The sequence below is a fragment of the Akebia trifoliata genome, chromosome 2 (assembly GCF_017979445.1).
Source record: "Akebia trifoliata isolate Shusen 1 chromosome 2, ASM1797944v1, whole genome shotgun sequence".
Taxonomy (NCBI): domain Eukaryota; kingdom Viridiplantae; phylum Streptophyta; class Magnoliopsida; order Ranunculales; family Lardizabalaceae; genus Akebia; species Akebia trifoliata.
Window position 1 is genome coordinate 24535485 of NC_141376.1, and position 24056 is coordinate 24559540.

Genomic DNA, 24056 nt, shown 5'->3' on the forward strand with positions numbered 1-24056 from the left:
GGAGGATGGTTTGACCTCAAAACAGACGAAATCTAGGGTTGAAGTTTCGAAACCCTCATATCACATATGGCTAATTTTTTATGATACATGGTGAAAAAGAAGAGAAAACAAAAGGAAATTGGGTGGATTTTGTAGAGAACGAGGCTATGGACGATTTTTCCGTTTGTGACAAATCGAAGTTTGAAGATTTGAAAAAAACCTAATTTAAAAAAAAAATCGTAGCTAGTTTTGGACGAGTTGGAATGACGATGAATAGTAAAAAAATTTAAAAATTTATTTATATAAATTTTTTAGACGAAATCGGTATTTTACTTATTGTTTTGTTTGACGATAACTTGACCGTTCGGACTCCAAAAGTGACGAATGAATACTTTATTTAATTTAATTTTTTGTTTTGGATCTAATGGTATGGTCAAATTTTACAAATTATATCTCTAACAAAAAATTACTTTTTTGGCCCGATGGGACTCTAAAATTGATGTCGTTTTCATTTATAATGATATTTCGACTTTTTGGGCTCCAAAACTGATAAGTAAATAGTCCATTTTTTATAATTTTTTGTTAAGAATTCAGTAGTATGATAGAATTTAAAAAATTCTTGCTCTAGCAAAAAGTTATTATTTTGGCCTGGTTCGACTCGAAAATTGAGGATTTTACAACTTTTCTCTTCGGACTTGCATTTGAGCATGCTTATAGACTAAAATATATTTTTCGATCATTTTGAATCCAACAGTGAGGTCAAATTTTATTAAAAATAATCAGAAACATTCTAAAGTTTCATCCTAATTCCCACTTTCAGAATTTTCTTAATATTTCACGATCTACTTTCCTCGAGATACGCATCAAAACTTGGGATTTTACATAGAATGCCCAAAAATAATAAAAATTGGACTAGGCCCTTCAAAAGTCCTATTCTCTTTCAATAAATTGCCCAAGCCTACTCATGTGGCCCATGGACCCAAACTCACCACGCTTCTACACTCCTAAACTCAACCCAATATAAGTCCAAACCCATTCTTATTCTACACTCTTCAACCCAACCAAACCTAAACCCATCACCTAAGCCTATTCAAATTAACCTTATCCATTACTATACCCAAATCCAAACTACATCTTAAAGCCCAACCATTTTTTAACCCAACACTATACATGCCCAAACCCAACTGAACCTAACCCAACATCACAACCAATCAACATGATCATCAAGGTGGGACACATCTCACTTCACCCCAACTCACCTCTTTCGTCCCCTACCTATCTCATCACCTTTTCTCTAAATATCATCTACCCACATCAACCCATCACCTTTTTTATAAAAAAATCTATCTACCCATACTTCCAACCCATACCTCCCCCTAATCTACCCTCATCATTCCCTACAAAACCCACATTTACAATCCAAATCCATACCCCTTCTCTCAAATCAATCACTTATCCTCTCCAATCAACTCTTCTAAACCCCTAATTTTCACCTATTTCGACAATGGTATCATCTCCTTCTCCCTCCCAAAAATCTAATCAACCACCTCTTACACCCCCCATTCTCCCAAATCCAACACCACTCTCTTTTACCTCACCAAACACTCAATCCATATATCACTCTCTTACACCCCCATTCTTACCACTCATTCTCCTTCACGTAACACTCAACCCAACTGGGTTGAAAGATCCAACTCATTTGGGTTACAAATAACCCATTTAACCCTCTTACATAAGTACCCTTCAATCCCCTTTAATTTACCCCCACCTCTCTCTTAAACCCCACACCATTCTATCATTCCTCATCATTTCACCCAACTCTACCCCTAAAAATAACTCCCAAATCCTATAAAAACCCCCTTCATTCTCAACTCACACATCTACAATGATTAATATAGATTTTTTTTGCCACGAAACCTTCAATAAATGATCACATCACACTTTAACTTTTTAATGAAATGACAATTCACCTCATGTGTTCAATTACATCTACTTATTTGTTTCAAGACATGACAATTTATAAAAGATCTAGTAAACGGCCAGATCCACATTACTTGAGCGCCTATATATACCTATAGAATACAATCCATTGAATTTTACATCTCAAGTCATAATCATATTCTTCTATAAAAAAAAATCATTATCGATGATGTTTGGTAGAAAATCTCCAATTATCATTACTCATGATGAATTTGATGAAGAAACAAAATTGACAAATTATGATGATAGTCCATCCTATAAATACTCAGGAAACTCATGCTACGACATGAATAACTTAGACGAAGCATCTCGTGATGATATAATCAAACATCTTCAAACTATAGAGTTGACTGAAGATTATTTCAGTGAAAGAAATAAACAATGGCGTTGGTAAGTCAATGAAACTGAATATCTTAAGATAGAAATGTGTCAAATCAGGGAAAAAATTCTTCGACAGAGAGCAAATATGTACTCGAAGAATACACCATCTACATTTGATCAAGCTCTTGAACACAGATAAAGGAAAAATGCATGAACGCGTCTTTGTATTATACGACATGACAGATTGAGTGACTTTCCTGAATTTATTAAAGAAGAATGAGAAGAATTTATCAATAATAATAATCTAGGTTTGCCATACAATATGACTGATGAAAATGATTCAGATTAAGTTATGTTTTCCTACTTAAGTTACATAGAAGCTATGTTTCCATTTTCAATATTTTGATTAAATTGTGTTTTTTCTCGATGCAAATTAATATTAAAATTGTTGAACTTGACAGTATTTGAGGTCTCGATGTTAATTTTAAAATTGCATGATTTATTTCTATTTAAAAATAATAATAATTTTTAACATGAATCATAACATCATTTCTAAAGAGAGTTTATATATTATTTTGAGATATAGTGATAATTTTTTGGTGAACGAGGAAGATGGTTCCATGACTTACATTGAGGCTGAGGGTTGTTCAAAATTAAATTACATACATCGCAATGATACATTCTCGTCATTTTAAGAAAGAGTGGCTAAAATCACAAATATATCAAAGGAAGATATTTCTTTGAAGTACTCCATGTCTGACAACAATAGAATTTTAATCAATCTTTCAACGGATAGAGTTTTGTCTTCTTTGATTCATTTATATCGATCAACAAGAACTATGTATATATACATGTTAACCATATCTACCTCTAGGATTCCAACTCAAAGTTCAAAAGCTACATCATCTGTGACTTTAATGGAAAGTGAGGAAGCCATTGATAGTCAGCAACAACCACCATTAGAAAATAACCGATTGGTCTTACTTTTGTTGTCAAAATTTAGGAGCACAATATTCTTAGTGTAGGACAAGAATTTAGTGATAGAGAAGAATTCCGTAATGCGTTGAAGCAATACACGCTAACTCACAATTTTGTTATGACTTTCATAAAAAATAACTCAGTTTGGGTAACTTCAAAGTACAAAGTCGATGGGTGTCCATGGAGGTCGCATGCATCAAGATTTCTAGTTAATCCAAAGTTCACGATAAAAACAATTACAAATCAACATACATATGGTGGTGGAATTGCTTCTAAGACAGATTACCCTCAAGTAACTAAGAAATTAGTAATAAACAAATTGAAAGGCAATCAATAATATAAAGCATGTGACATGTTCAAGGACATAAGGAGAGATTATGGGATTCTTTCATAGTACATCAAATATTGGAGAGTAAAAGAGATTACAATGAATAAATTGCATGAAAATTACAAGGATGCATATAACTTTTTACCTTGTTATTATGAAAAGGTAAAAGAGACAAACCCTGGGAGCATTGTAATATTACCCCTCCTCTTCTTGGATGGAACCTATTTGACCTCTAATACCAAGGGATGTTTACTAATTGTTACAGGTATTGATGAGGGCAATCATTTACTTCTAGTTGCTTATGTTGTTGTAGGAAACGAGAATGATTGGACGTGATTTTTTATGCAATTGAAATTTGTAATGTCTGAGTCATAAAAATTGACTATTATTTCAAATCATGATAAGGGTTTAAAGAATGTAATTGCAAACGTGCTCTCAAATGCAATCATGATTATTGTATGCGACATCTAGATCATAATTTAAAAGATTATCTTAAAAGGTCAATGCCGGGATCTGTAAGGACTGAAATTGCAAAATTTGTATGGTTCCCTTGTGAAAACGCCCTCAATCTGTGGGGTGTGTGGATCCATTTTTTAATTTTGAGGTTTGGAAGTCGCCACCTAGTTATTACGATCTAGGAATCGAGTATCGACTTGAGATGGATAAAAACAACCAATCTACAAAAAAGAAACTAAGTCTGGGGATCACGTTACGGGGTTGGAAGGTGTTAGGCACCAACCCCGCCCAACAAATGTCGGTCTCTACTTTTTTCCAAATAACACTGCATTGCAAAATAACCTAGAATTAATAAAAAAGAAATAAAAAAATAATTACCTAGCGGATTATGACGGTTTCCTCAGTACTGGCGGAGAGTGTCCTTGTATGAGTTTTTTGTTATTCCTCCATCATTGGATCTATTCATGATCTCCAAGTTGAAGTATCTTCTGCCTAGATTTGAGTGTTGCCTGATTTTTTTATGGACTTCCACTATGTGAAAATACCCAAATATCGACGGCCCAAAACCGTCGAATTATGGATCAATTCGACAGTCTTGACTGTCGAATTGGACCATCGAATTAGGGCTTGTTGAAAAAATATTCGACGGCTCAAAACCATAGAATTTTATAAATAATCGACGGTTTAAGACCGTCGATTATATTAATATTCGATAGCTATAGGCCGTCGAATAAATTATTTTTGACGGTTATAGACCGTCGAATCTGTAATTATACCATATTATCGACGGAATAAGACCGTTGAATTATTTTAAACACCATATCATATTGGACTCATTTTTTCATGCCCAAATGTTTTTGTCTTCAACTTATACCTGCAAAAAAATCACACATTCATATTCATATCCCATCCACATCGACATTCACATCCCATCCCATCCACTCTCATATTGAAGAATAATAAGATTTAAAAAAAAAAATTTACTTATATAAGTCAAAGTTATAAATCACATGTTGGAAGAATTCCTGAGATCATGTTCATATACATTAATGTAATGAAATCTGAGAAAAAAATCCCACTTTCAATATTCCATTTCTTAGAAGATGGTGAGGTGCATACGGCATTAGCACCCGCTACATGGGTAGATAGCTCTACCGCACTTTGCAATATCACCAAAGCACGAGAAGATGCGCATATGGGCAGCTTCACAGACCGAGAAGATGGGCGGCTTCACAGATTGATGCAACTGACAAGTCCTTGGGGAGCTGTGTCATTATGCCATCACAGTAAGGTAACACCTCCTCCAATGCCTTGCATATGTCCCCAACCACATTGACAGTGATGGCACAAACTTCAAAATGCACTGTCTCCCCAAGTTGTTACATCCAGAACAGCTACCAGACAAGCCAAAAGAATTCTACGCAAGTCGTTCACACTCTCTTTAATGGCCGCCCGTTGGAGAGGAGTTAGGTCATAGATATCTTTTAGCTTGTATTGCTTGAGGAACTCATCATCACTATCATCAGATGTTTCATTAGCATACTTCATAGGACTTGTTTCTTTAGTCAATGTGTGGGCCACGTCCAATGTTGATGATCACGTAAATAACAGAGAAGCATTAACTTGCCAATGGCAGCGGAAGGTGTCCCATAATTCTGTAAAGCGTAAATATAAACTTTGTGAGCATTAACACCAAATCAGGACGAGAGGATGAGGAGAGATTAATAAATATTAAAATTTCAATAATTAAATAGACCAGCCAATCCCATAGGCCTGTGTGAATAAATTTCCTAGGGATAACGACGTCTCCGATGGATAAGGAGCTGTCCCCATTACCAGAAGTTCCAAAATGGATGATCCTAAACACGTTGAATAGATCCACCATTTGTTGTGTCATGGTTGCAGCGTTCCTCTATTCATAAAAGAACCATGCATAGCTAATTAGCTTAATCCTCCCTCCAAAAACAAGATTGTTTCAAAGAAAAAATAAAAATAAAAATCTATATATCCAACCACATATATATGATAGGAGTACGTAGAAGCTAAAAATGTAGAAAGCATGGGTATTTATGATTAATGATTACTATACGCCAATGTATAAGAAGATGATGGAGCTATTAATCAGTGAACTAGAAAAGGAGGAACAATGTAATAGTATAATGTGAAAAGGAAAAATATTAATATAATATTATTATTATAATTGCAATTAACTTTTTAAGGGGGTTATTCTGGAGTTCTATTTGCATTTCAGAGGTGCTTACATATGATTGCAATTACTAAGACTGGGTCATCTTTGGTAGGAAAGCTTAAAATTCAACCTGCCTTCACCTACTCATTATCGATCTGAAAATTATCACTCTCTCCCGTCAACTCTAATGGCAAGCTCTTCAAAAACCATGGATGGCTTTCAATTTCAGAAATAGTTATCCTCTGCAAAGAAATCAACATAGATCAAATTAAGATTAAAGTTGAATGGTAACTTGTATTTAATAAGGTTAGAACATGAGTACCTTCTCTGGGTTAGCCATGAATATACAAGATAAAAGATGTTTACATTCCATCGATACTCGCACATAGTCTGGAATCGAGTGTTGGGCACTAAGTATATGCTGCCATAAGTTGCAAAGTTTATAAACTCAGATCATATCCCCTTATAAAGGGTTTTTTATCTTCATTTATCCCCTTATAAACTTCATGAAATTAGGATCAACCCCCCAACCCACCCCATTGCCAGATTAGATTTACGAACAGGGAGAAATATAGTATTTTTGGTTTCAAGAGAGTGATACTCAAAAGCGTAATTCAGATTTAGGGTTTTGAAGGTTTGAGAAAGGTATTGGGAGAAATCTTGAGTTGTAATGTATTTCTCAAGGATATGAAACTCTGACATCATCCATGGACGTAGGAGAGGAGCTGCCCCAACCATGTAAATCTTGCTGTATTTTTTATTAGTTATATAAGTAATATACCCAGGGAGGAGGGTTGAAGCCCCAATCCTATGTGGCACATCGTCGAGTGGGGTATCAACTGATGAGACTATCGTTGTTCTTCTCACCGGAGTTAATAATAATCTTACGTTTACCTTACTTGTGGGGCAAATAGGGGAACGAACCCAAGAGAAAGGAGGAATAGAGTTAAGCTAAGAAGATAAAATTCAAATTAACTGAAAGGAATTAAAACTGTTTTTCTTTGTATTTTTGAACTTATAAGAAAATGTAAAATTACTAGAAAAGAGACTAAAGTAAATGAAATTAAAAGCAAGTAAACTTATGAAATTAAAACACCATTAGAGGTGGATCTACCTAGAACATGTTGATGAGCAATTCTTAGTTTCAAGCCTTTTTGTAACTCAATCGTAAGGGCTTGGTGTTAGCTCCTTAGATCGGAAAGTTTTGCAAATGAAATGAAATAAGGGAACATAAACAAAGTAGAATTCTTTGAAAACTTCCTACTACCAATTATCTAGTTTAAGCATACTTTATCTTGATCTAATCTAAGCATAAAGTATCTATATTAAGAATAATAGGTGCAAGAAACTTAAAGAGAATTCATAAGCATTTTAAATAAAAGAAAGGCATGAAATTAAAAATAACACAAGAACTTGCTCTAGGCTTTTCCACTCTCCAATGGAGGGAACTTAGCCTAATGTCATTGCAAGAGAGGGAAGATAAGAGATGAAAGAACTTTTCTTCATTTCATGGAGAAAATTACAATTCTTCTTCTTCTACTTCTTACAAGACTAATTAGTCAAAAGAAAATAACTAGAAAATGAAAATACAAAAAATAAGAGAATAGGCAAAGAGCTTTAGATTAAAGGAGTCTTGGATAAGAGAACCAAGATGGGACCCTTTCTCCAGAAATGAAGGCTCTATTTATAGAGAAAAATGTGTGTAGAAGAGTCTAAAAGTAGCCTCCACTTTTCTTTGCACAAAAAGACAAAAGAGGAGAATATGAGTTAAGGATTAGGGCATTCCAAAGGATTAGGGCATTCCAAAGTTAGGGCATTCCAAAGTGGGCCCAAATGCTTTTGCCTTGAGATTTTGATTCCAAATTGTTGATTTTCTGCACAAGAAACACACGTAATTAGATTTATCTAGTAAATGAATTTATTTATATATAATTAAGCCTAATTAACATGCAACGTGGTGGTTTGAGGCTTATCATGATTATTATCTTAATATAGAGAAATAGGTACAAAAATCAAGATAAATATCCGGAAAATGTGCGTATAATTGAGTGTTTGGAGACACTCATCATCAACCCACCTCCTTTGGTGTATACTATATGTAGTCATCTTCATATTTAAAAGGAAAGGCAATATTACCTGAACAGATGCCCATCCTTTGGCGATGTCAACATACTCGTTGTCAGTCTCCCCAATCCAACCCCATAAAATCCTCATCTACTTGTTCTGATCATAAAAAGTCTTTGACACATAGGACTTGCCATAATCATACGACATTCCAATTCCAACATCTAACTCAGGATTATCTGGTGTCCACACAACATTCTCAAGATCATAAGTGCCAAGTGCATAGTAATCGTGTTTGTCATCCTCAAGACTAACCTTGAGCACATGCTTTATGCTAGGACCATTGGTCGAAGTGTCAAGTCCACCCTCCCCAGCTGTCAAGACAAGATAGAAGTCGATACACTCCCACATGCCCGTAGTAGGAACTGCATGTAGCAACCCATCTAAGAGTGTGTAGTTGATGAAGTCCGATGTTTCGTATACAAGTGATATACCAGTAGTGTTAACCTTTGATCCAATTGTGATCCTCCAATTTCCTTTCGGTGATCGCCACGTTGTGGTTGGGTCACAGAAGTTCTTGATTCCAATACTAGGTGGTAGGACTAGAACCAGGTTGCCCGAGTACTTGACCCATTTTACGAGAAGCAGGTCAGATGGGTCGGCAAGGTAGGCCACATTTTGTACTTGCACGGACTCATTGGTTGATCCAGTGTAGAGCATTACGAGAGAACCATCGGGTAGGGTTGTGGCCAACCCAATCCAAACACCATTGATGTCATACCAATTATCGGATACCATGGCCAAAGGTAGGTGAAACCAGTGAATCAGGTTCTTCGATATCGCGTGTCCCTATACTATGTTTCCCCATATTGCCCCATTCGGGTTGTACTGGTAGAATAGGTGGTACCAACCCTTGTAGAAAAATGGACCTGCAACATTTTTCAAGTTCACATCAAGGCCATAGCATTCTAGAAGAAGAAATTTTCTTTTCTCTTCTAAATTTTTATCAAATAATGGGGAAAGTGGGCTTTCTTGGCAAACTATGTACTATTAACCATTGGATGGCTTTAGAAATTACCTCGTCCTCGCCGAATCTACCAGCATTGCATATCCTCATAAAGAGCTCACCACCTGCAGCAACTTCCATGACTATGCCAAGATGAGTAGGTGTAAGGAGGATCTGCAAGAAATACCACATTTTAGTCCAAATTTCAAGAAAAACACACTAAATAACACTTATTTTCTAACAAAACAAAAGAATCTTAATTTTTTCATATAACCTGGGAGTCTTATCAATCGTAGATGATCCATCTGGTTTGTGATTTTTTCATATAACCTGTAATATACACCTCATAAACATCTGCAGCAAATGACCCAACTAAGTTATTTTCAGAAATGATACAAAGGATACAAAGAATCAGATAATGAGAGAGTTTACTAATGTTAGCCACGCCAAGACTCCAATGAACAAATACATTTTTGACTATTTGTTCTGTTCACAAGATACTCCAACAGCCACCTTGGACCAATTGTTTTATAATAATTCTAAATAATATTGAGTGTCTCTTTTGTTTTATTTCATTGTGAGAAATTAATATTTTTTTATAATTTTGCATAGGTTGTCAGGTATTGAGGTTTATATTGGTCATGTGCATTTTGTAATTAGTTCCCTATTATTTATAACAAGCACAAGTGTGCTGTTGTCACAATTATTATCAACAACAAGAAAGAAACAAAAATTCATCGAAAAATACATCTTTTATTGCAATTCATATTGCATACACTCTTTCAAATACATAAATCACATCAAAATTTACCTTTTCCTCCTTTTCGAAGTCGGACGCAAGTACTTTAACCCCATCCATTGCAAGGCAATCAAATTTTTTCTACTACTCCAAAATGAGTACGAGAATTGTATTTAGAAGTCCTTTCTTTCTGCCTCCTTAAGTTCTCTTTCAGCATCTTCGACATCCTCCTTTTGGTCAAGAGCTTCAAACTCCTTATCTGTATAGCCTCTATGACTCCCTAAAGTAGACAAACATTAGATCCAACATGTGAGCAAATGCAAATAACAATAATAACATTGACAATTAACCCATGAAGTTACCAAACAAAAGGTAAAAAACCTTCTTACCCCAAGCGTTGTCTTAACTTAACCCTCAAAATACACAACAATGACTCCTAGGCCATCTAATCACCTCACCACAAAGAATATCAAGTAAAGTCCCTTGGAGTCCATCTCTATCCATTAGCTTAGCCGAAGAGTCAATGATCTCATCGATACAGATTGAATAATATTCCATATCTGACTTCTCAGGATCTACTAGTGCTCCTTTGGCGTAGATCACATTCCTTCTAAAGTTCACAATAAGCATACCCTACAATTATTCAATGATGGTAATGATTCTGATACTGGTTCTTTACCTCCTCGCCTATTAGGAATTGTGGAATCTGATGTTGCCTATAAAATAGAATTATTGTTTATGATTAGATATGTAAGTTAAAATCCATCATTTATATGAATTAAATATTAATGAAAAATTAAATGAAGAATCTCTAAAGTTAAAGTGTTTTTACATCTTACCTGAGTAGAAGGACCTCCAACTTCAAATGTAGATGATTTTTTCTTCTTGTGCTTGTTCTTGTTCTTCTTTTTCTTCTTCTTATCTTTCATTAGTGTATGAACTAGTTGAGTTAAGTTAACCATGTCTCTTTCAAACTTATCCGTATAATTTCGACTTTGAGTTGTATAACGTAATGAAGTCTTTGAAACTCTACCCCCCATGCCTCTTATTCTGCCTTTTCCATCTTTCCCAAACACCTATGCACAAACTATGATTAATATAATGTATGTAAATAAAAAATTAAAATTAAATAATCTAATTCATACATACAATGGAAATAGGATCATGATCGATATCCTTATGGGTAAAACTAGGATCTTCTTTAATAAGATTGTTTAATTGACCCTATAAAATAATGAAAACATTACGATGATAAGTAATTTTTTCAAAAATAAAAATAAAAAATTTGACCAAAAAAATGACATCACTTACGAGAGATTTGGCCAACTCAGGAGTGAGAGCACTACCATCACTCCTCGTATGACTATCGATGAAAAGCTCTGTTCTTGTGGGATGCCGACCATCCGTCTTATATTTTTTCTGTTTAGATAAAAAATGTGCCACATCAAAAATGCATACAATCTTAAAAGCAATACAAATTAATGAACATTTGAAACAGAGTATGTAAATTAATAATTAGATTAATACTTACAATTTCTTCTGCCTTTTTTGCTATACCCTTTCTACCGGTTGTGTGTGGAGTTTTATTTTGCTTACGAAGCTTTTTCATTTTATCACATTTTTCTTGGTCAGTCGATGTCGATTTTAAATCAACAAACTTCTCCCAATTATCCTGTTTGATCCATCTACTTTTGGGCTTATTCAATTTTCGCTCTGTATCAGTATTACCAATTCTGCAATATTCCTTCCCCAATCGATATTTCCAATCTCTCCATGCATGACCAGCTTTCTGTAGGCAGAACTTCTAGTAGTCCTCAGAAATATCGTAACGTGACTGTCAAAATATGAACAAATAAATCAATTCTAATATAATGAAAATATTCATCATTATTACAACTAATCAATAGAATATTTAAACTACCTGGAGAAGACACCAAATAAGTTTAAGAAACTCCGTCGGTACCTTCCTCCAAGAAGAATAGAAAGGTGGCACGTGTGCCATCGCATAGCGGCCTATATTGGTCGATAAGTCTGTCGAATTATCCCCAATGCATTGCCCCATAGCATTGAATTCCACATGAATACGTGAATCAGATGATGAATGTGGATCCGATGCCGACGAACTCTGATGACTATCTCGTGTAGGAATCGAGGGTGTCGAGCTATCAGAATCCGATGTCGACGAGCTATCAGAATCTTCTATCAACGTCATAAGGCCTGTATGGAATAACATTAAAAAAAATAGTATAGATATTTGAAAGCAATAAGATTAAAAATGAAAGCAATAAATCAAATGGTAAGTTAAATAACAACCAAAGTAGAAATATTACACAATATCAACAATGAATTTGTATTTGAAAGAAATAAAAGTAGATCATTATTATTATAACACACTATTTTTCATAAATATATACATAACGTACCAATATAGTTAATTTTCATCATCATTTTCAATGATATCTTCTTTAAGAACAGATGATAAAGCATCCACGTTACTTGCCACAAATGCTAAAGGATCTTTAAAAGCGTCTACATCTTTATTCAATCTCTTTGGAGCTTCTAAAATCACGTGCCAAGCCTCCGTAGGCCGACTTTGATCGTCCACTTTTGTATTTCTCATCAATCTCTCTAGATTAACATATCGTAAATTCGTGTCTCGATCAACCATATACCCATTTGAATCTTCTATACGCATCCAATCACAATAAAATACCATCTCTTTGAAATCTAGGTAGTCCAACTCAAGTATTTTCTTTATAATACCATAATAGGTAACTTCTTCATCTACATAGTTCGTATCTCTAGCATTTGCCTGGAAACTCGTTACAGCTTTCATTAACACCCCAGAGTTTTGTATTGATAAATTCATTTCATATTCCGCTGTATAGAAAACATACCCATTTACTGCATATGCGTTATATGAAATTGCAGGAGCATTTGGGCCGATAGCAAGTCTTTTTGTGATTGAGGGGTTGAAATCGTCATGTAGTTGTTCTCTAACCCAATGAGCGTATAACATTTCTTTCTCTGCTTGTGAATTGGTCTTTCGACTATTAGCCCTTGACGCAAGACTTTGAAGGTATTTATTATATTTTCTATAGAAGATAGTATGAATTAATGAGGTTTAAATTCATATAATATAGAAATAAATTTGAGTTGTTGCTACATACTTTTCCCATTGAGAATTCTCAGCAGACTGACGAAGTATCCATTTGTGAACTCGCTCGTACTCCACATTGTTCAGAACATAACGTTTCCCATTCTTATCAATAGGGTAGGCAGGTTCACAGTCATCATTCATAATCATATGTTGGCCTCGTTGATGACTTCCTATTTGACGTAAATCATCAGGCATGTAATGCATAGCATACATCATTGCTTCTTCCATAAGATAACATTCTATGATAGAACCTTCTGGGAATGTTTGGTTCACCACGTATCGTTTATAACTCTTCATCATCCTAATAATGTTTTACGAATTAGACAACGATAAGACAAATAAAAATATTCATTACTTATTGATCATCACATACCATTCAAAAGAATACATCCATCGATATCTAACTGATCCACACATCAGCGCTTCCTCCACCAAGTGCACAAGGAGATGTATCATAGAAACAAAAAAAGAAGGTAAAAAATATTTTTCGAATACACACACTGTTTCTACAATACGTCCTTTAAAACTTTGTAGCTCCAAACGATTGATTTTTTTCAAGTATAAGACATTGAAAAATATCGAGAGTTGTCGAATAGCGGCAGGCAATGGCTTTTGATTCTTCATCTTGAATGCGTGCATTAGCAACACCGGTAATAAATGTTGCAAAAGTATGTAGTAATCATGTGATTTTAAAATTTTCAATTGAAGTTCTTGTAAACTCACATTTTGTTTCCAATTTGAACTGTATCCGATAGGAACTTTCAAATCCCACAAGGTTTTACAAATTAATTCTTTTTCCTCATTAGACAGTTCGTAAATAGCTTTTGGTAAAACCTCATTGCCATTAATGTTCATCGATCACAAATTCTTTTTTATCTTCATTTCTTTCAAGTCTAATCGAGCTTTACGGCCATCCTTGGTCTTATCCTTCGTCTTCATAATTGTTGCGAAGAGATTTTCAGTCACATTTTTCTCAATGTGCATCACATCAAGATTGTGACGAAGTGGCAAATCCCTCCAATAAGGCAAGTCAAAGAATATTGATCTCTTTGACCATGGAGTCTCATCATTCATAGATTTTTTCCTTTTCTTACCTGGTAATTTTTCAAACTCTGTATGAACTGTTTCCAACTTGGCTAATAGATCAACTCCGCTCAACCGACGATTCTATTTCTCTTTTTCTTCATACCCATTAAATTGAGATTTTTGACTTCTAAAAGGATGGTTGAGATCAGTTAAAAATTTCCTGTGCCCCATATAAGTAAATTTTCCACTATGTTTTAACCACATTGAATCTGTTCCTTCACTACAAACAGGACATGCAAATTTTCCTGCTGTTTTACAACCCGATAAATGACCGTACGCTGGAAAATCATGTATAGCCCATAACAAAATTGCTTTCATTGTAAACATATGTTTAGTGCTGGCATCATATGTTTCAATTCCTGTAGACCACAACTCATTTAGCTATGCAATAAGTGGTTGCAAGTACATGTCAATGTCATGTCCTGGACCATTTCTCCCAAGAATCAAAAGTGTCAACATCGTAAACTCCTTTCGCATGCATAAAGATGGTGGCAGATTATATGGAACAACCATAACAGGCCAACAACTGTATGAGTTATTTTTCATCCCAAATGGATTAAATCCATCTGTTGCAAGTCCCAACCGAACATTGCGTGGCTCAATAGCAAAATCTTCCCATTTACTATCCACTCCTCTCCAACAGGATGAATCTACTGGATGGCACATAAACTCTTTTCGTTGTTGACCTCCTTTAAAATGCCATTTCATATTCTCCGCAATCCATGGCACACTATACATTCGTTTCAACCTTTACGTTAGTGGAAAATACCTCAATATTTTCACTGGTAAAAGTTATTTCCTCAATTTCTTTTCATTAACCGGTTTCCATCTACTCTCGCCACATTTTGGACAACTATGTCTATCTTCATTCTCTCTCCAATACAATATACAATCATTAGGACACGCATGAATAATCTCGCACTTCATCCGTAAAGTCTTGATCATTTTCTTCGCGAAGTAGGTGTTTTCTGGTAAGGAGTTATCATGTAGCAATATCCTTTTAATCATTTGTAATAATTCATCAAAACTCTTCTGAGACCATTGATGTCTAGTCTTCATACTCAGCAACTCAATTATAACTGACAATTTTGTATCCTCTTTTCGACATGAGTGATATAAGGGTTGCATCGCTTCCTCTATCATTTGACGATATTGAGTATCATCTGTTGAATCATTATGAACTTGGTCATCGTTTCTATCATAATACTCATCCATACAAGTAACTTCATCTTCTTCGTTGGAAAAATGTCCAAGCGCATCATTCAACATGTCTGTCATTCTTGGGATCATATCTTCATCACACTGACGAACAGACGTACTAGCTCCAACTGTTGCATGAATCCCATCCCTCCAATGTTCTCCATGGAATGTCCATCTCTTGTAAGAAGTATCTATACAGTCATAGACTAAATGTTCTGCGATTGTTTCTATATTTTTCCTCTTTGATAAGGAATTACGACATTTGACACAAGGACAAAAATAATAATCATCATTACCCAAATTCTGTCTATTCGTTTTCAAGTACTCAATAAATGACACTACACCATCAATGTATTCTGCTGATAGCCTAGGTTTCGACATCCACTCTTTGCTTGGAACTTCAAAGCTCTCCATCAAGCATACAACTGATAAGTAAAAGGAAAAAAAAAAAAAACAAATTTTTAAAAAGATGTCTAAGCTAATTATAAAATATATTGTTGGTACTGTCATTAATCATAGTCTTTTACATTATTTGAAAGACAAAACTACACAACTAGTAACAGTGTCTACGTGGCATGTTTTAGTATGATTTTCACTTAATGCCAACATTTAGTCGTAAGTAGTAAAAACAAAAAATACAAACTTGCAAATATATCTATTAAATGTTAGGATCTTCCCATGTATTACAAATGGTCTATGTCATTTACCATCCTATAAATGTGATGTAAGGTAAATTTGGTTCGGTAAGATTTGTTATTTATTATGCTGATTATTGAATAGTAGAAAGAAAGTGAGGGATGTCAAAGCAAATGACGAGGATACCCCTCGATAAAATAACTATATTTAAGAGTTGTTAAAAGGGGTTGTACAACTTGGAGTAACTACAGTGTGGTGGCATCTTACCATAGATGATGGTCCTTGCTTACATACTTGTAGTTGCTGCTGCAAAACACCCATCCAGATCTCTAGGCAATGAAACCACTTTGCTGATTATAGTTCAAAAATCACAGAAACAGTTCTAAGCATCCAATTGTCTAATATTGTAATCTGTCGTGGAGAAAATGCGAAGCTCCAATGGTTAAGATTAGAGGTATGAGGACGGGTGGACCGAGGCATAGATACTTGGATTTGCATCCAGATTCCAAGTTGGGAACACCATCAGAAGACGATGAGAAGTCAAGCACATCAATCCCAAGGAATGGTGGTTACAGAAACTTAAAAGTTTCCAATTGAAAATTCCTTGGTTGATTCAGAACAATTGGGAGAGAAATTGCGAGATACCCGACAATATGGCATCCTAAAGAAGCAAAATGCTGCTGGAGTGTTGGGAAAGAGAGATTCGTAATGTAGTAGTTGGTGATGCCCACATATGTTTCTGCCTTGGGGAGATCTTGGAGTGGGAGCACCATTTGGATTTGAAATTTCAAGAAGCTGGCTACCAGCTTCAAATCAACAGGAGAATCAGCACCTCTGTTGCTCTCTTCTGCCGAAAACACCTCTGTTGCTCTCACCATGTTGAATACTTCATTAGTTCAAAAAGAAAAAGGAAAAAAAACTATGGGAAAGAAGAGAGGGTTGTTTGTGCTGAATCTGAATATGGTGACAGGCTTGTTTCTGGAGGAGAGCTAGATACCATTGGGAAAGATTGCTGGAATCTTCTTCTAAACCACAAGTCATGGGCCACAAGATTGAAAGGTAGCAATGTTACATCATGATATGGCTTTCTTTGTGGGGATTAAACTCGGGACTTTGGGAATAGCCAGATGCAAGCACTCGGCCACAGGTAAAGGTGGTGCCATCATTTCTTGAACATAGCTTTGGTGAACTGGGTGGTGGGGACAACTTCCCTCATGGTTTTCTATTCTTGCTGCATATACTTTTTATGGGTCTGCCAATGTAGAGAGAATTCACATTGCCATGTAATCGTTCTACACATTCTTGGATGCATGTGTGTGCAGACTCATTGGGGGGGTATAAAAATCAGAGGTTCAAAACCTTTTATGATTATACATCCTTATTTTCTCGGGTTGTATGAAGAGGAGGTAAAGTTTGAATGCCAGCCTCAAATGGTATAATACTATCTGGCCTTATGGTTAGAAGGTTGAAGAAGATAGAATCAAGGAAATATCCTATCTTCCTATCAAATAAGTAAAGTAAGTCCCTAATCAAGAATAACATGTTGTGGAAGAGATCAATATCATCTCTCCTAAACAATAAATTTTAGTCAATGTAATTCCAACGATTGCAACACTAACGAACTAGAAAGGGTGATAATATATAGATCGCCCAATTGATTCAAGTTTTAAAGTTATAAAACAAGACCCTTGTCCTAATCTTTACTATAGATTATAGTTAATTGAAAATATTTATATAGCGTAGCATGCCTATAAAAAGGTTCATCTGCAAGCAATCATCATCAAACCATAACAGATTCGCAAATGAATTGGAAACACATTTTAGAGCCTAAACTATCCAGCTTTGAGATCAAATAAGTGAGTTAAAGATCAATTTAAGTAGTTACTAAACAATGTAAATAAACAATTTAAGCACCAACTCCGAAGCTTTAAGAAAAAACCAACAGAGTTGACAGAGAGCTCCAAAAATAGACCCTTAACGAATTAAAGTCAAATCAAATAAACTACATTCATATCATCTAAGCTAAATTCATTGAAAAATGCATCTAATTAGAGTTCTCCAATTTTAGATCCAAATTTATCAGAAAAGCTCCAAAAACAACTATAAATCACCATCAAAACATAATAATTAGAGAATATTAAAGTGAAAAATAGAAACAGTAAAGAAAATAAAATAAAAATATAAGAAATAAAAAGAAGTGAAGATGACCGACTGGAAAATTAGGATTTTTACAAAAACAAATCGCTAATAACTCTACGATTAGAAGTTCATTTTAGCACAAACAAGCTCGGTAAACTAGATTAAAGCATCTAAAACAGAATTTCAACAAGATTAAACTGAAATTACAGAGAAAATTATAAGATGTACCTCTTAAAAGGATAAAAACGAGGCAGGAAGAAAATTGGATTTGTAGAAACACTAAAAATCTCTGGATTTGAAGCAGACCAAAAATCTATCGACGAAGTGATTGATCGATTTGATCAATCGGTGTTCTCGAATGTCTGGTTTGATCGGTGATCGGTGTTCTCGAATGCCTCTCGAAACTCTGCTCGAATGCCTCTCCAAAGTCTGGTTTGGTAAGAAATTTAGAGTTGAAGGGATTTGTGAGTGAGATTGAGAAGAAATTCAGAGTCGAGTAGATTGAAGAGGGAGATTGAGAAGAAATTCAGAGTCGAGTAGATCGAAGAGGGAGAGATTGAGAAGAAATTTTGAATGGGATTTTAGCGCAGGAGATGGTTTTCGTTGAGAAGGAAAATCGATATAAAAGTAAAAATAAAAAAATAAAAAATAAAAAATCGGTGGGTCGTTGGGCTGGGGCTGTCGAATAATTCTGTTGGGCTTAAATGCGGGCTTTGGGCCGACGAATATAAACGTGAGATTTGGGCCGTCGATTTTAACGCTAAATAAGGGTAGAATTTGGGCTTTTTTGACGTAGTGTTCTGGGTGTTTTTGAAGGATTTTTGGATATTTTTTGAGTAAAAATTGGGGTTTGAATGATATGTACGGAGTTAAGACTTCATGTAAAATCCCGAATTTTAATTCGTATCTCGAGGAAAAAAATAAATAGTAGAATTTTAAGAAAATCTTAAAAGTTGGACTTAGGAGTAAAAATTTATGATGTTTCTGATTATTTTTAATGGAATCTGACCTCACCATTAGATTCAAAATGATCGAAAAACATAGTTTAACCTGTAAGCACGCTCAAATGCGAGTCCGAATATAAAAGTTGTAAAATCCTTGATTACCGAGTCGGACCAGGCCAAAATAATGAATTTTTGTTAGAGCAAGAATTATTAAGATTCGATTATACCATTGGATTCGTAACGAAAAAATTATTGAAGATGGACTATTTATTTATCATTTTTGGAGATCAGGAAGTCGAATTATTGTCAAAAATGAAAACGACATCAAGTTTAGGGTCACCTCAGGCCAAAAATGTAAATTTTTGATAGAGACATAATTTGTAGAAATTGACCATACCATTAGATCCGGAACAAAAAATAAGACGAAATAGAGTATTCATTTGTCAGTTTTGGAGTCCAGACGGTCAAGTTATCGTCGATCAAAACAATTGACAAAATACCGAATTCGTCCCACATTTTATATAAATAATATTTTTAATTTTTTTTCTCTCATCTTCCCCAACTCGTCCAAACAGTCGTGACATAATAAACGAAAAAAATTCATTTTTTCTTCCGATCTTCCACCTCAGATCTCTCGCAAACGGTCCACTTTCGACGATCGCTGCAGAAGAGAAAAAAATCCGCAGCTGCGTTCTCTACAAAACCCACCCAACCTCTTTTCATTTCACTTTCTTTTTCATCCAATATCGTAAAAAATCAGTCGTATTTATATACGAAAAATTTGAAACTTTGACCTCGGATTTCGTCCGTTTCGGGGTCAAACCGTCTTCTGACGCAGAAGAGAGAAACGTCCGCAGCCTCATTATCTACATAACCCACCTAAATTCCTTCCATTTTCTCATCTTTTTCACCCGATATCATCGAAAATCAGCCATACGTATATACGGAGATTTCGTAACTTCGACCTCGGATTTCATCTGTTTCGGGGTCAAACTATCCTTCGCCGTAGAAGGGAGAAGGGACGAGCACATCGAGATCTTCAAAACCACCGGCCGGTTTCAAAAATCAGCCACTTCGAAGTTCGATTCATCTTGAATTCCGTACCAATCGTCTCGATTTCCGTGCACACACTTCGATCCTTTCGCCTAGAGATTGTAAGGAACTCTCAATTTCTATTACTAATCGTAGATTGTGAAAATTGCATTTAGGATTTTATCTAAAAATTTTTAATGTATTTCTAAAATATAGAATTCTTTTGTTATTTCAAAATTCACGCTAGAAATTGCATGTTTGATATGTTTAATTGTATTTTTTAACAAATCATACGTGGGTAGGATATTTTAACGGGTTATTTCCATCAATTGGGTCTTGTGCACTGCTCAGACCCCGTTTTGATATAAAATTTGTTTTCTTTTTCAATATTATTGATAAAAATAAATTCTTTAGTTGGAAAATGTGATTTAATATTAAATGAACTCATATTGAGTTGATGAATATCAGAAAATGGATATTTTATTGAAGAGATTGAAAATTATAAAAATCGAAAAAAGGGAAAAAGGGTATGAAACGGTAAAATGTCAGAGTCACACCCGAGGGGTGATGTCTGCATTTTACGTTGTTGTATTGTATGTAGGTTGGTGAACAGATATCCAGGGATAATATTACTAGTTGCATGTTTATTTACTTTCTGTTAGTGCGAGGCGCTGTTTACGTTTCCGTTTTGGTATTTATTTTAGGCCAGGTGACCACACTTGCATGGTAGGAAACTGAATATCTATTCTCAATCTTGTATTGTTAATTTCTCTTTTGTTTTCAAATGAAAATAATATATATATCTAACTATTTTGTGAGTTGTTAAAGAGTTTGTGAATGCCTGAAGGGATAGTGCGTCATATCATTCAGAATGGTGTACTATCCTGGAATGTATGGTAGGGACCACCAAGCTTATACGTGGTATGGGACGCGTATGAGAGTGGAGTCACAATTAGAATCCGGGTTTATTCCTATCTATCTTTACCAGTGAACTTATACTGTAAAGGTGGTCGTATACGAATGGTTTGTATATTTGGGAATCACATGTACGCCTGATAGGCATAGACGAAGATGATTAGTCAGTGATCACTAACAATTTATAGTAGTCGAACGTTCTGACACATCGAAAAGAGACCCATTGCTTACGGTCACGTCAAACGGCCAGCCTGAGCCGGATAAATGGTCAACCAAGTGTGGTAAACAGCGACCAGCCACAAAATCAGAAACTAAAAGCCAGAGAAGAATTGTAACATCATGTCCCGACTGGGAGCAATCCAGTCGTGAATCCCAACTTTCTAATTCCAATACTCCACCATTGTGTATTATGTATATGTTGTCTTATTTTGATATATAAAATGAAATCTATGTTTAATGTTTCCATTTGATCAATTAGGTTTGTATAAAAAGATAATGTTATAGTGAGTACTGCTGATCGATATAATGTGAGTTTTAAAATGTTAGTTGTTCATCCCTGGCTATATGTACCAGTTAATCGTAGTTTCTTCTATAAAATTTTATATATTTTAAAATGATTTAGAATGCTTATTCGTTCATGTTAAAGAGGTTATTTGCAGAAATTGTGTTATTCCTTACTGGGTAACCATTGTTACTCACCCTTTCCTTCTCCATTTTTTTAGTTTCAGATTCGAAGCTTGGCGAGGCAGGTATAGAGCACGAGTGAGAATCATCTGGTGGGTCAGATAGACAGTCAGAGTTCGTCACTTGGTGAGTATTAGGGTTATTACCCCTAGTGGTGTCGATTTGTCCAAAAAGTATTATAGATTTTGTTCTGAGCGATAGGAGTTATGTTAGAGTGAGAAATTTTCGTATAATCCTGTATTATAATTTCTTCTTCCACGCTCTGATCTTTCGTAGGTTAGTAGACGTATACAGGCTTCCACTAGTATTCTATTTTATGTGTATATATGCAGGATTGTATGTCGTTTATCAGGTGCAGGTTATACGCCTTGGAATGCTAACATAAACAGAGGAGACCATGCCGAAATTTCGATGTACCACCTAGTACCTCAAGTTTTGACATAGGGATTTGTGTTAGTGTTCGACGGGGCGCCACACTTCAAAATTAGGGTTTGGAGAAGGATAGGGAGACTTTTGGACCCACTTTTTCTAGGATTTATTTTGACCTACGAAATTAGGTTGTGGATGCTCCTATTTATAGATTTTTTAAAAGAATTAGGTTTGACTAGGTCTCATTTTAGATAAGGTGAATTGGGATTTTGACTTAAGTCTTATTTGACTGACTAGGTTTCTTTAAATTATGATTTTAATTAGGGTTTTGACTTAAGTCTTATTTAATTGACTTGGTATTTTAAATTAAGTTTTTAAATCTTGCATACAATGAAAGAATATATTTTTAAGTTTTGTGGGGAACCCCCTAATTATATTTTAATTCTTTAAACCCCTAGATGGAGGGGTCTTTTAATAAATATCAGGGGGCTCCACATAAATAAGTGGGCCACCACCAAAATTTTGCCTAAGGGCTTGATTGATTAATTTTCTTGGTCCAGATTTTTAAATTAATTTTATTAAGCTTTCACTTTACATTAATTAATATTTTACTTATTAATTTCAAAATTTAAAATTTTTAAAATTGAAAAATTATCGTTTTGCCCCTGAAGAGAACTTTTGCATTTCAAGTCATTTTTCGATGTTTTGAAATATTTTGAAATCGATTTTTCATAAGGAATTCAGTGAAATTATGAGTTTATTTTATTTATGAACTTTTTGTATGAAACGATTGCAAACCTTATGAGGGGCATTTTCTTAATTTTATCGAATTTGGTGAAAATTGATGAAATGGTTTATTTGGTTTCACTTTGTTATTTTATGTGTTCGAAAGGGTTTACCTAAGCGTACTGTGGGCTCTAGGGATGTGTAGATGTTAAGGGTATTTTGATAATTTAATAATTTTTTAATGATTTTTATCGTAAAACTTCTTTTTATCTAGAAAATGATGATTTATATGTTTTCTGGGTCATATTTTCCTGATTTAGCAATTCATTGGGATGTTCGGATCCTTGAGGGTAAAACTCTCTTCGAAACAAAAAGATTGTCAGGTCCTCGAGTGCGAGCTCTCACTGACGCCGTCAGATCCTTAAATTTTAGAAAATTCTCCCTAACTAAAAATATGCAAGTGTTGTACTTGAAATCTGAGATAAATCTCAGAGGGTTTGAGCAAAATCTGAGCAAAAATTAAGTAAAATTTGAGTATAAATTGAGCATAATCTAAGTAAAATTTGTGCATAAACTGTACATAATCTGAGTAAAAGTTGAATGTCTTACTCTGCCTACCCTAGGTGAAAGAGTAATGAAATTTTTTTTTGAAGTCCTATTCTACCTACTTGGGTGAAAGAGTAATGAACTATTATTATTATTATTATTTTTTTGAAGTCATACTCTACCTACTCGGGATGAAAGAATAATGGACTACTTTTCTAAGAGTTCTACTTTACCTACTCGGGGTGAAAAAGTAATAAACTAATTTTCTAGGAGTCCTACTCTACCTACTCGAGGTGAAAGAGTAATGAACTAATTTTCTAGGAGTTCTACTCTACCTACTCAGGGTGAAAAAGTAATGAATTATCTGAGTAAAATCTGAGCAAAATCCAAGAAAACCCTTAGCAGTATCTGCCTAAGCATAATCCGAGAAAACCCTCGTCGATATCTGAGCAAAATCCGAGATAACCCTCAGCGGCATCTAAGCAAAATCTGAGAAAACCCTCGACGGTATCTAAGTAAAATCCGAGAAACCCTTAGTAGTATCTGAACAAAATCAGATAAATTCTCAGCGATATCTAAG

At 34.8% G+C, this 24056-nt stretch overlaps 1 protein-coding gene and 1 pseudogene across 1 annotated transcript; both read right to left on the minus strand.

Annotated features, from left to right (window-relative positions):
• Positions 1-8298: 8298 nt before the first annotated feature.
• On the minus strand, positions 8299-9152 carry LOC147409955 (acid beta-fructofuranosidase 2, vacuolar pseudogene; annotated as a pseudogene).
• A 1282-nt stretch (positions 9153-10434) lies between these two features.
• Positions 10435-11758, minus strand: LOC147409956 (uncharacterized). The gene is made up of 5 exons (XM_086460072.1): positions 11571-11758; positions 11351-11458; positions 11189-11263; positions 10879-11115; positions 10435-10755 (listed from the first exon to the last, which is right to left on the minus strand). The coding sequence occupies exons 1-5, from the start codon at positions 11646-11648 to the stop codon at positions 10657-10659; spliced, it is 597 nt and encodes a 198-aa protein (XP_086316198.1). The 5' UTR covers positions 11649-11758; the 3' UTR covers positions 10435-10656.
• Positions 11759-24056: the final 12298 nt, after the last annotated feature.